The 14,104-nt window shown below is 46.6% G+C and overlaps 1 protein-coding gene across 1 annotated transcript in view; it reads right to left on the reverse strand.

Annotated features, from left to right (window-relative positions):
- LOC143785967 (BOS complex subunit NOMO1-like) overlaps positions 1 to 11,201 on the reverse strand; it is a 96,742-nt gene extending 85,541 nt beyond the window's left edge. Inside the window, exons 1-3 of the mRNA XM_077275111.1 lie at positions 10,927 to 11,201; positions 8,562 to 8,651; positions 7,618 to 7,663 (exon numbers count right to left, since the gene is read on the reverse strand). Coding sequence (XP_077131226.1) covers positions 7,618 to 7,663; positions 8,562 to 8,651; positions 10,927 to 11,064 — 274 coding nt within the window. The 5' untranslated portion in view covers positions 11,065 to 11,201. The remainder of the gene's footprint in view (positions 1 to 7,617; positions 7,664 to 8,561; positions 8,652 to 10,926) is intronic.
- Between the last annotated feature and the right edge of the window lie 2,903 nt (positions 11,202 to 14,104).

Raw genomic sequence — 14,104 nt, forward strand, 5'->3', positions numbered from 1 at the left:
ACTTGGAGCGAATTGGCTCAGTTCGAGCCAATTAAATTTATAGTTTTTCGTTTTTTTGCCCCGTGACATCGAGTGAGTTGACTCTGCACGGGGACTGGTAAGTTAGGGAGCAATTTGACAAAGTAGGGAATAATTGGTTTGTAAAGTACAGAGCACGGATGTCAGACAGGGACCACGTGACAAGAAGCAATAGGAACTGAGTACTGCAGACTCAGTTCCCTTTAGAATCTCAGGTTTGAGTCATCTCCCCCGTCTTGTTTGTTTGGTGTTTGTTATCTTGATAGATATATATACTGTATATCTATAGAAAGATGGAGAAATTAATGCAGTTCTGCCGTATGGGCACTAAGCCAAATTCAGATGGCAAGTTAGACTCATGCACATTAGTGGAAATTGTGTGGAATGCCAGAAGGGGGGATGGTTACAGCCCCTGGAGTGGAAGCTTGTCTTAGAAAAAAAAAAAAAAAAAAAAAGGAAAAGAAAGAAAGAAAAGGTATCCTAGAAGATAATGGATTGTTGTCTATTGCTAGGGCAGGAGAAAGAGTCTCTGAAAGTCTGTATAGAGAAAATTGGGTAGAGGAGAAAAGGAATAGAAAGAATAGAGTTTTGAGTTGTGTATTACAAAAATATATCCTGTGAGCGGCCACCACCGTATAATGGTGGCCCAGAGCCATGTGCTAAATATAATTCTGACGGCGGCCATTTTGTTGGTGGTAAAAATAATTCTGACGGCGGCCATTTTGTTGGTGGTAAATATAATTCTGACGGCGGCCATTTTGTTGGTGGTAAATATAATTCTGAAGGCAGCCATTTTGTTGGTGGTAAAAATAATTCTGACGGCGGCCATTTTGTTGGTGGTAAAAATAATTCTGACGGCGGCCATTTTGTTGGTGGTAAATATAATTCTGACGGCGGCCATTTTGTTGGTGGTAAAAATAATTCTGACGGCGGCCATTTTGTTGGTGGTAAATATAATTCTGACGGCGGCCATTTTGTTGGTGGTAAAAATAATTCTGACGGCGGCCATTTTGTTGGTGGTAAATATAATTCTGACGGCGGCCATTTTGTTGGTGGTAAAAATAATTCTGACGGCGGCCATTTTGTTGGTGGTAAATATAATTCTGACGGCAGCCATTTTGTTGGTGGTAAATATAATTCTGACGGCGGCCATTTTGTTGGTGGTAAAAATAATTCTGACGGCGGCCATTTTGTTGGTGGTAAATATAATTCTGACGGCAGCCATTTTGTTGGTGGTAAATATAATTCTGACGGCGGCCATTTTGTTGGTGGTAAATATAATTCTGACGGCGGCCATTTTGTTGGTGGTAAATATAATTCTGACGGCGGCCATTTTGTTGGTGGTAAATATAATTCTGACGGCGGCCATTTCGTGGATGGCAAATGTAATTCTGACGGCAGCCATTTCGTGGATGGCAAATGTAATTCTGACGGCAGCCATGTTGTGGATGGCGAATGTGCTGCTCCTGGTGGTGAACATCTCAGATTAAGGCTACACGCCACATCACCAAATCCTTGATACCCAGTAATGACCACTAACGGCCAATACTATATTCCTTCGGGAAGTGAACAGGCTCTACCCATGTTTCCTATCTCAGTTGTTTCCAATGGGGCACCAACCCTTTCCCCTATCACTCCTGTTGTGAATCCAGCAGTCCTCCCACCTGGATCGTCCCCAGCACCTACCCTTTCTACTATCACTTCCAATGCCAATTTAGCCACACACCCACATGAGATGCTCCAAGCAGCGGCCTCTCCTCCCAATGCTTCCACAACAGCACTCTCATGCAGTCTACCTAACCCTATACCTGGTACCTCACAGGCTGTCTCGCAGCCAAGCGCACACCTGTATGGGACGGTGGCGACTGTATCAAGGGGGGGCTCAATCTGGGAGGGGGATACCAATAGCACAGGAAGCACAAAGGGGAGGGAATGTTGGCAACCTATTTTTGAAAAAGATCTTCCTGAGGGACCCTTGTTAGTGGTGGGAAAGGGTGACATAACAACAATGGAGACAGACGCTATTGTTAATGCTGCCAATTCTCGGTTAGAGCACAATGGAGGTGTAGCTAGAGCTATAGTGGAAGCAGGGGGGGGGGGTGACTATTCAAGCTGACAGTCAAATCATTGTTGAGTCACGTGGTCAGATAGCTGTTGGGGACATAGCGGTGACTAAAGCTGGCAATCTCCTGTGTAGAATGATCATACACACTGTGACCCCTACTTATGACCCTATTCATCCAGACGTTAGTGCTCAGCAACTTCATGCAGCAATAACTCGCATTAATGAGGACAGGACTGTTAAAAGCTTTTAAGACTGCCTGCGTCACCTGGAGCCCACACCATGATACTGGAGCTGCCCAAATAGAGCCCCCCATTCCAGGACTGTTACCTCCTCCGGCTCCTCATACACAAGGGACTACATCTGCACTCCCGGTGCCATCTCTACTCCCGCTTCAGGTGCCACCGCCAACAGTGCCAATGCTCATGTCTGAGGAGCCCACCCTCTACGTCAAGTTTACACCCCAGCAAGCTGCTACTCTGTTGAACCAAGTTCTAGATCCAGAAAAACAGCCGATGCCTTTCTACAGGGGCATGACGAGACATGGGACTCTGGTATTTTGTTCTGCCAAGAACCTAAGACAAGGGCCTCGGATGAGTTGGCTGACCTATCAATGATTATTGTTGCCAAAGGTTTCCAGATGCCTCAAAGCTGATGCAGCCATTGTACGATGACCTCAAGACGTCAGCGTTTCCACTATGTACCAAATCCGTGGAAGCTTTCTACGCTCTTAAACAGGCCATACAGTCTGCACCAGCTCTTGGAATCCCAAATCCTGATATCATCTGAGGACATCCAGTTCTCTTAATGGCTCCACACGATATAATTGCTATTGTTGGAACCTAAACATCTGTTGGTGCAGCATCATATGAGACTCCAATGTTGGCTCTTGGTTCCGGATAATGTCACTCTTGTCCGCTGCAGCATCTTCAAACTGTCCACGCTACTTCCTCTTTCCAGGGGGGATGTGGATGATACTGATGCTCTCGGAGAAGATGCCTCTACACACTCAGAGGTTCATGACTGTCTTGAACAAATGCATGAAGAAGTAGCCTCCCAGAAAAACGTGTCTGAAGACCCATTCCCACATGCTGACCTGATGTTCTTCACTGATGGTTCCAGATTTGCAGATGAAACAGGAAGGTTCCATACGGGATATGCCATGGTTACACATGACCAGGTCATCTCAGCCGGATCCCTACCACCGCACGTCTGCACAAGAAGCGGAACTTAAGGCTTTGAAGTTGGCTTGTCAGGAAGCAACAGAGAAGGTGGTCAACATCTACACGGATTCAAGATACGCTTTCGGAGTGGCTCGTGACTTCGGCAGTATCTGGGCAGCCAGAGGATACCTAACGTCCAGTGGAACTCCTGTAAAACATGCTGCTACCATGCAAGAACTTGTGGTCGCTCTGAATCTACCTTCAGAGGTTGCAGTGATCGAGATCAAAGCTCACGGGAGACTGGATTCTCCAGAAGCAAGGGGGAACTTCTTTGCTGACAAAACAGCAAAAACCTATGCTGTGGATCCATTTGGGAAAGAAAAAGCAGCGGTGTACGTGTCACAAGACACTGAAGAAGGGACTAAAGGCTCTCTTATGAGGATCATCCATCTACATCAAGACAAGACATCAGATGATGAAAAGAAGTCATGGCAAGAAGGAGGAGCTAAAAAGGATGAAGATGGAGTCTGGAGGATGAACAAAAAGGTCTGTCTACCCCGTAATCTGTACCCTTCAGTGACAGAATGGGCACACGGTATCACCCAGAGGCAAGAATCAGATGAATGACCTAATTTGGAAGACTTATATGGCACCTGGAATCTCTACTGTTACCCAAAAATATTGCAAGTCCTGCCTTGTGTGTGCGCAACATGCAATCCAGCACCGCCTCAGAAAGTTACCCAGAAACATTTGGCTAAACCACTCTATCCCTTTCAGAGGATTCAGATTGATCACATTCAAATGCCAAAAGTAGGGAAGTACGAGTATGTACTGGTAGTGACTGACATGTTCTCAGGATGGCCCGAAGCCTATCCAGTAACAAACATGACTGCCGGAGTGACTGTTAAGAGACTGATGACTGAAGTAGTCTGCAGATATGGGGTCCCAGAGGTAATTGAGAGTGACCAAGGACCTGCGTTCACTGCAGCACTGACTAAGGAACTATGGACACTGGTGGGAGCGGATTTGGGTTTACATACTCCATATCACCCTCAGAGCAGTGGGAAAGTAGAAAGATTGAATGGCACCTTGAAAAATAAAATACTGAAAGCCAGTCAGGAGGTCAGACTTCCTTGGACAGACATTTTGCCCATTGCCTTATACTCGGTCAGAAACACTCCAAGGGGTCCCACTAAACTCACACCATACGAGATTCTTTTTGGGGGGCCTCCAAGGTTGGGTCAATATTTTCCACAACAGCTAGCCTTAGGAAGTGATACTTTGGTAAAATATGTCATTGCCCTTACTAAAGAACTGTCAGTAACACATGCACGAGTTTTATCATCCATTCCAGGTCCAGATTCCAGTGAAGGTACCCATACTTTCTAACCTGGTGACTATATGCTGGTAAAGAAGTTCATCAGAAAAGACATTCCTGGAGTCGAGATTTGAGAGTCCCTACCAAGTGCTCCTGACTACTCATACTTCAGTCAGGATTGCTGAGCGCCTCCTGGATCCATCTCTCACATTATAAACTTGTTAGACAGTTAGGGACAGAGTAGGATCTGACCTGCTTGTCAAAGTCCAGCTACAAAGGGAGGTTTTCCACAAGGGAAAACTTGTCTCAAACTGGTGAAAACTCCAATTCCCCCCTCCCGGGCAAGACGGTCAGATCTAGGATGTGTATACCCATAATTAGTCACACATGTGTATTTTACTCTAAGTAACCATGGAGATGGGAGATTGGAGAGTAATAGATCCAGCAGGTAGGGAAGTCCCGAGGACACTGGTAACGCGCTCCGATATACCTCCTCGGTATACCCATAATTAGTCACACATTCTCTGGTGTCTATAGCATCCATATTGTCATGAAGCCTCTGATGTCATAGTGACACTTAACATCGGTGGGTTAGGGAACCACGGTGGGATCAAGATAAAAGAAAAGGTTAATAAAGTATTTAGGGGGGACTGTTGAGGAGAGCCATAAGATCAAATACTTAATTAACCTCAACACATAAGGTAATTGAGGGAAGCAACCTATAACATGTATTGTTTAACCTTACATAAGTTTTCCTCAGACAAAGTGAGACACTTAAGATGGCTACCATCTCCTCTACCAGAGCCGTGTGCTCTGGTACCCAAGATGAACAATGAAGACACTGAAGATGGCCGCCATCTCCTGCATCAGCATGCCGTGTGCTCTGGTATCCAAGATGACGCCCACCCTGATGACCTCATGGATCCACCCACAGCGACGCCCACCCTGATGACCTCACGGACCAACCCACCCTGATGACCTCATGGATCCACCCATGGACTTGCTCATGCCCAACCCACTAACCAATGAAATACATCCGATCACTCCCATTTTAGAGCTAACCGAGCCCCCTTACAGGAGATATATAACATTGTGTTTGACTAATAAACTCCCCTCCTTCTTGGAGCTGAGCCACACATTGATCAAGGAGAGTTACAGCTGACTGTGTCTGGTGTATTTCTTTAGTGCACATGATCAATATCCATTAGGCCAAGAGTAGGCAACTAGAGAATTGAACATTATATTAATTGTTCAACCCTAATACATACACACATTCAGCTTTATATATTAGATATACCTGTATGTAATCTCCTGTATATAGTATATATGTGTGTCATCTCCTCCTGTATATAGTATATACCTGTATGTCATCTCCTCCTATACATAGCATATACCTGTGTGTCATCTCCTCCTGTATATAGTATATACCTGTATGTCATCTCCTCCTGTATGTACCTGTATGTCATCTCCTCCTCTATATAGTATATACCTGTGTGTCATCTCTCCTGTCTATAGTATATATCTGTGTGTCATCTCCTCCTGTATATAGTATATACCTGTGTGTCATCTCTCCTGTCTATAGTATATATCTGTGTGTCATCTCCTCCTGCATATAGTATATACCTGTGTGTCATCTCCCCTGTAAATAGTATATACCTGTGTGTCATCTCCTCCTGTATATAGTATATAGCTGTATGTCATCTCCTCCTGTATTAGCCCTCGTTCACACGTTATTTGGTCAGTATTTTTACCTCAGTATTTGTAAGCTAAAATGGCAGCCTGATAAATCCCCAGCCAACAGTAAGCCCACCCCCTGGCAGTATATATTAGCTCACACATACACATAATAGACAGGTCATGTGACTGACAGCTGCCGGATTCCTATATGGTACATTTGTTGCTCTTGTAGTTTGTCTGCTTATTAATCAGATTTTTATTTTTGAAGGATAATACCAGACTTGTGTGTGTTTTAGGGCGAGTTTCGTGTGTCAAGTTGTGTGTGTTGAGTTGCGTGTGGCGACATGCATGTAGCGACTTTTGTGAGATGAGTTTTGTGTGGTGACATGCGTGTAGCAACTTTTTGTGTGTCGAGTTGCATGTGACAGGTTAGTGTAGCAAGTTGTGTGCAGCAAGTTTTGCGCATGGCGAGTTTTGCGCGTGGCGAGTTTTATGTGTGGTGCCTTTTGAGTATGTGCAAGTTTTGTGTGAGGCAACTTTTGCATGTGGTGCAACTTTTGTGCATGTGGCAATTTTTCTGCGTGTGGCAATTTTTCTGCGTGTGCAAGTTTTGCGTGTGGCGAGTTTTCCATGAGGTGAGTTTTGCACGTGTGGCGAGTTTTGCGCGGCGACTTTTGTGTTTCTACTTTTATGTGGCGAGGTTGGTGTATGTGTGGTGAAATGTGCGCTGAGGGTGGTATATGTGTTCGAGCACGTGGTAGTGTGTGGCGCATTTTGTGTGTGTGTTCATATCCCCGTGGTGGTGTGGTGATTATCCCATGTCGGGGCCCCACCTTAGCAACTGTACAGTATATACTCTTTGGCGCCATCGCTCTCATTCTTTAAGTCCCCCTTGTTCACATCTGGCAGCTGTTAATTTGCCTCCAACACTTTTCCTTTCATTTTTTCCCCCATTATGTAGATAGGGGCAAAATTGTTTGGTGAATTGGAAAACGTGGGGTTAAAATTTGGCCTCACAACATAGCCTATGGCGCTCTCGGGGTCCAGACGTGTGACTGTGCAAAATTTTGTGCCTGTAGCTGCGACGGTTCAGATGCCAATCCCGGACATACATACACACATTCATACACACATTCAGCTTTATATATTAGATGGAACATATTTTATAAAAGCCAGATGCTGCCCAGAAAGCATTAATAACATATCTGGGATTAACGCCACATGAAGCGATTTCAGAAAGGATTACACATGGAGCATTTCTGGCCTCGGGGGATTCACTGATTATATCTAACTAATGCAAATAGGAGAAACTAGGGAATGTGGAGCATAAACATGCACAGGGCCCCGGGGACGAGAACACTGTGATTACAGCAACTTACCAAAGCTCCACCCTAGGGGAGGCTCAATCCTGAGAACAAAATCCCCCTGCAGGATCAGGAAAAGACAGAGATCATCATTATTGTATGGCAGGAAACAAGTACATGATGGCATCACATATACACAGGGCACAGAAGGCGGCACAGCCAGTTGTACCGGTTACACATGGATGCCAACACATTTGGCTTTTATTGTTATCTCTGCACCTGCTCTGCTGGAAAAAAAAAAAATTATGGAAAAAAAATGTTTTATTACGCAATAAATGACCTAAAATTGATGAAAATGGATCTGCGGCCATTTGTCAGGAGTAGTATGTGACGTCCACAAGTTCCACCCAGTGCAAGGATGGTAGGCAGATATGACAGGCATTAATAACATAGGAGAGCCTCGGACCCTAGATGTCACGTTACAGGGGGTTTATGGGTTGACCGAACCTCGGTCAGACATTATAGAGGATTGCTATCACTACTGACTACAGCAAAGAGGATACATTGCTATAAAGGGATCCCATAGGGGACGTATGCCACTATATAGCTGAGAGACATAATAAGGAAATCTTATTTCAGGGATCATTTGCTTACTTCAAAATTAAAAGGGATTGCTCTATGCCCTACTTAAAGGGGCTGTCCACTAATTTTAGATTGACGATCTATCCTTAGGATTTAGGTAATCAGTATTAGACAAGTAGGAGCGCGACACATCCACCCCTACTTGATTGAATACAAGTTGATCTGCAGTACCCCGCCGCAGCCACAACAGTGCAGAGCGGAAGAGAAAGAGCTCATCTGTTGATGAGAGGTGAAATGGAGCCACAGAGTCGCCAGCTGAGCAGGGAAAGCTCATCCCCAATCAGGTGCCGATAAGTTGTTAGCCCCATATACAAAAGCAATAAAAGTCCTATAAAACCCCTTATAACTTAGGGCTATGCACAGAGCTGGGAACTCACCTTGTCATAAAGAGGAATCATGAAGTAGCCGTTATTAGGAGCGCAGTCTGTCTGGTATTTGAGGGTACCTTGCTTGGTATATAACTTTATCTGGAAGAGAAGAAATGGCAAATGAAGACTCAAAAAATAAATACAAAAAAATATTAGATATAATGGTAATCTCTGCATGTGTTGCGGTTGTTGAGCAGCCACAGGACATGCAGGCACGGTGACTTGAGCATTTTTATTCGAGCACGCCGAAAATACCCGATTAGGACACGAGCATGCTCAGATAACACCTTATCCAAGCATGCTCACTCGTCACTAATTGGGACAGAAAACCACGTCGGTGTGTAGACATATAAGATCACAGATATCCTTACTAGTTTTTGAGCGGTTGTAACAATATCCAAAGTAAATGAGGGTAGGGGCGTACAGTATATAACAGCCGACAAGCAGAGTGCACGTGGCCTAGGGGAAGCACGCCGTAAGTGACAGCGAGAGCCGCGCACTCACCGCATGTGCAGCAAAGGCCGATCGCTACATGTGACCCTACTGAAGGAAACATCAACAATGTTGTTGTTGTCTTCGTTTATAGCATTCAACTGAAATAAACAGTGTGTCATGTGCCATTGGGTGACATATTAAGGCTATGTGCAGACGTTCAGGATTTTTTGCGATAAAAACGCATAAAAAATGCATACATATGCATCCCATCATTTAGAATGCATTCTGCAATTTTTGTGCACATGATGCGTTTTTTTCAGTGAAAAAAACGCATCGCGGTAAAAAAAGCATCATGTTCATTAATTTTGCGGATTTTTTGCGTTTTTCCCGCTATTTAATGCATTGGGAAAAAACACGCAAAAAACGCACAAAAAAACACGCAAAAAAACACATTAAAAAAACGCATGTGGATTTCTGGCAGAAATGTCCGGTTTTTGTCAGGAAATTTCTGCAAGAAATCCTGAACGTGTGCACATACCCTAAAGGGATTTTCTGGGTTTGAGATACATTTTTGCAGTCACTAATTTTTTTATTTTATTTTATTTTTTTTACAGTATTCAAGGACAGACTTTTGTCCTCAGTCTGATGGAGGCTGCAGGATTTATGTAGCATCCATTGGGAGTTCAGTGCTAGACCAGGGGATGGAGAGTAAAGGGCCCATTTATTTTATTTTATTTTTTACAGGGAGGGGGTGGCTGTGTTTTAAACCTCAGGATATGTGCATACAATGTCTTTTCCAGGTGGGTCCGCTCCGTGACCTGAACGAAAAAACGCAAATTAAACGTAAAAAAAAAAAAATTAAACATTTTTACGTATAATAACATGCTATTCACATCTTCAGGCTTTTGAGCATCTTTTAACCACTTTAGGTTTCCAAAGAAACAAAAGCAATTAAAAACCATGGGAGGATAAAAAAAAAATAAAAAAAGGTGCCACAAAAAAAGCACTGGGAAAAGCTAATAAAATAGAAAAATGTTGGGGAAGCGACCAAGAAAATGGTAAAAGAGACACTTCAGGTTTACAAGACAACAGAGAAAAGCAGCGTTCCCTGGACAAGATGTAGTGGGGACAGAACCCCTTGCTGGTGGGTACAGAACCCATACTGGTGGGCACAAAAGCCAAAACCCCTCGCTGGTGGGCACAGAAGCCAGAAACCATACGTGGGCACAGAATCCATACTGGTGGGCACAAAACCCCTCGCTGGTGGGCACAGAACCCAAAACCCCTCGCTGGTGGGCACAGAACCCCCTCCCTGGTGGGCACAGAACCCCTCCCTGGTGGGCACAGAACCCCTCCCTGGTGGGCACAGAACCCCTCCCTGGTGGGCACAGAACCCCTTCCTGCTGGGCACAGAACCCCTTCCTGCTGGGCACAGAACCCCTTCCTGGTGGGCACAGAACCCCTTCCTGGTGGGCACAGAACCCCTTCCTGGTGGGCACAGAACCCCTCCCTGGTGGGCACAGAACCCCTTCCTGCTGGGCACAGAACCCCTTCCTGCTGGGCACAGAACCCCTTCCTGGTGGGCACAGAACCCCTTCCTGGTGGGCACAGAACCCCTCCCTGGTGGGCACAGAACCTCTCGCTGGTGGGCACAGAACCCCTTCCTGGTAGGCACAGAGCTCCTTCCTGCTGGGCACAGAACCCCTTCCTGGTAGGCACAGAGCTCCTTCCTGCTGGGCACAGACCTCTACTGAACCTGCAGGCAGGGGGCTGACGAGAGAGCACAACCCCTGTGAGGGAGCAGAGGTCACAGGGAGGAGGCAGGAATGAATGGAGGCTGCGGCCTGCCCCCCGCCACCACTGGCAGCTCACACCGCGGACCCCACTGGCTCACCCCGGGGGCTGTCACCCCACACTGCCGCCTGCGCCTCACACCCACCTCGATCAGCGAATAGTTGATGTCCACGTCGGATTTGACGAAGCCCCCGCAGCCCACCACGATGTCCTCCGCTCCGCAGCGCAGGCACAAGGCGCAGAGCAGCGCACACAGCGCCCAGCCCCGCACGGTCCCGTCCATGCCCCCGTCGGTTGGTTCCCCTCTCCCGGGCCCGCACAGCACGTTGTCGGCCTGATACGAGTTGCCTGCTTTTTGCTGACACAGTCGAGAGCTGTCAGCTGCGGGCCGTCCGGGCTCCTCCGCGCATGCGCCACTCGCTCTCTGCCATCCGGCTTTGGTTGTTACTATAGTCACAAGTCTATAGAGAATAGGTGCAGTGCTGTGCTGCCATCTGTCGGCGTGGAGGAGTGACTGCGTGTGCTCATAAGCTGTTGCTCGGCTGTCTGGAGCGGTGTGGAGACCGAGTGGAGTGGTGGTGCGCATGCGCGACGTCCTTAGCCACAGTCAGATGGGATGGTGCAGTTTTCTCAGTTAAAGGGAGGCTGTCACCCCCTCCAACCGTTATAAACTAAAAGAGCCACCTTGTGCAGCAGTAATGCTGCATTCTGACAAGGTGGCTCTTTTAGTTCTGGGTGCTGTAACTTGAGAAATAATCAGTTTTATACTTTGAAATACCTGCTCCTCAGTCAAGGAGGCCGGCGTTTCCCCCCTGCTTCAGACGCCACACAGCTGTCACTCAAATCTTCTTGGCGCCGGACGCCGCCTCCTCAGCGCTGTTTTCAAAAGTAGCCGGCGCCTGCGCTCTTATCCCCCGCCTGGTGCAGGCGCAGTGAGCGCTGCCTGTCTGTCCTCATATGCAGTCTCGGTGACTGCGCCTGTGCGGCCGCCCTGCCTGTGAATCCCAGCCCCGCAATGTGAATAAATCATAAGTCGCTGCGGGGCTGGGATTCACTAGCAGGGCGGCCGCACAGGCGCAGTCACCGAGACTGCATATGAGGACAGACGGGCAGCGCTCACTGCGCCTGCACCAGGCAGGAAAAAAGAGCGCAGGCGCCGGCTACTTTTGAAAACAGCGCTGAGGAGGCGGCACCCGGCGCCAAGAAGACTCGAGTGACAGCTGTGTGGCGTCTGCTGCAGGGGGGAGACGCCGGCCTCCTCGACTGAGGAGCAGGTATTTCAAAGTATAAAACTGATTATTTCTCGTTACAGCACCCAGAACTAAAAGAGCCACCTTGTCAGAATGCAACATTACTGCTGCACAAGGTGGCTCTTTTAGTTTGAAACGACTGGGGGGGGGGGGGGTGACAGGTTCCCTTTAACATAAGCAGTAGGTTTCTTGTGCAAAATACTGGAGTGTGGTGTCATTAACCCCTTCACCCCCGGAGCTTTTTCCGTTTTTTCGTTTTCGTTTTTCGCTCCCCTCCTTCCCAGAGCCATAACTTTTTTATTTTTCCGCCAATGTGGCCATGTGAGGGCTTATTTTTTGCGGGACGAGATGTACTTTTGAACGGTACCATTGGTTTTACCATGCCGTGTAACAGAAAACGGGAAAAAAATTCCAAGTGTGATGAAATTGCAAAAAAAGTGCAATCTCACACTTGTTTTTTGTTTGGCTTTTTTGCTAGGTTCACCAAATGCTAAGACTAACCTGCCATTATCATTCTCCAGGTCATTGCGAGTTCATAGACACCAAACATGTCTAGGTTATTTTTTATCTAAGTGGTGAAAAAAATTTCCAAAGTTTGCTAAAAAAAAAATAAAAAAAAAAAATTGCGCGATTTTCCAATACCCGTAGCGTCTCCAATTTTCGTGATCTGGGGTCAGGTGAGGGCTTATTTTTTGCGTGCCGAGCTGGCGTTTTTAATGATACCATTTTGGTGTAGATACATTCTTTTGATCGCTCGTTATTGCATTTTAATGCAATGTCGCGGTGACCAAAAAAATGTAATTTTGGCGTTTTGATTTTTTTCTCGCTACACCATTTAGCGGTCAGGTTAATTCTTTGTTTTTATTGATAGATCGGGCGATTCTGAACGCGGTGATACCAAATATGTGTATGTTTAATTTTTTTTTTATTGTTTTATTTTGATTGGGGTGAAAGGGGGGTGATTTGAACTTTTACATATTTTTTAAGTTTTTTATATTTTTAAACACTTTTTTTTTTAAATTTTGGCATGGTTCAATAGCCTCCATAGGAAGCTAGAAGCATGCACTACACGATTGGCTCTGCTGCATAGAGGTGAAATACAGATCACCTCTATGTAGCAGAAAGGCAGGTGTACTTTGAGCGCCGACCACAGGGTGGCGCTCAAAGCAATCGGCCATCAACAACCATAGAGGTCTCAAGGAGACCTCTGGTTGTTATGGCAATGCACCGCTGACCCCCGATCATGTGACGGGGGTCAGCGGTGCGAGCACTGCCGGCCGCGCGGCCGGGAGCGCTAGTTTAATGCCGCTGTCAGTGCTTGACGGCGGCATTTAACTAGTTAATGGGCACAGGCGGATCGCGATTCTGCTCGCGCTCATTGCGCGCACATGTCAGCTGTACAAAACAGCTGACATGTCGCGGCTTTAAGGTGGGCTCACCGCCGGAGCCCACCTTAAAGCAGGGGATCTGCCAGCTGACGTACTATTCCGTCAGCTGGCAGAAAGGGGTTAAATGTGCCTTAGAGCGCCATCATGAGGCTGAAAAAGGGCATGAAAGAGGCAGTTTTCCATGTATAGTTAGTTTTAAATAATTTATTACCTGAGAAGTCACCAAATTTTTCCAAGGAACGTATTTATTTAGCGATCATTATTTTCCACTGTAACTGGGGCCTTCACAGTGAGCATTATCACCACATGTGGGGAGCTTGGGAATGGAAGTAATCTTACTGAAGGTGGATGTCCTCAGGGTAAATTACTATATATGGCAGAAGTCAAGGGGCAATACTACTACATATAGGGGAGCATGGACATTATATAATACTATATGTAGTGGCTTGTAGAAGTATTCACCCACTGTTAGGGGTTGAGTTCCTGCCTCTGCACAGGGGGAATCTCGGGCCATCACCGCTGCGGTCTCCCATTCCTCTCCAGCTGCAGTGGAGCCTGCTCAGCAGAGACATCAGTCCCAGCGTCTGGCTCAGGTAGATACTCTGCGTCTGGCTACTGCTGTTCTTCCAGGCTCTGCCATTATAGCTAGTACTGGGCAGCGGCGAGGGCTCGCTTCTGGGACTAA

This window comes from Ranitomeya variabilis, chromosome 7, assembly GCF_051348905.1.
Source record: "Ranitomeya variabilis isolate aRanVar5 chromosome 7, aRanVar5.hap1, whole genome shotgun sequence".
In the NCBI taxonomy this organism is placed as follows: domain Eukaryota; kingdom Metazoa; phylum Chordata; class Amphibia; order Anura; family Dendrobatidae; genus Ranitomeya; species Ranitomeya variabilis.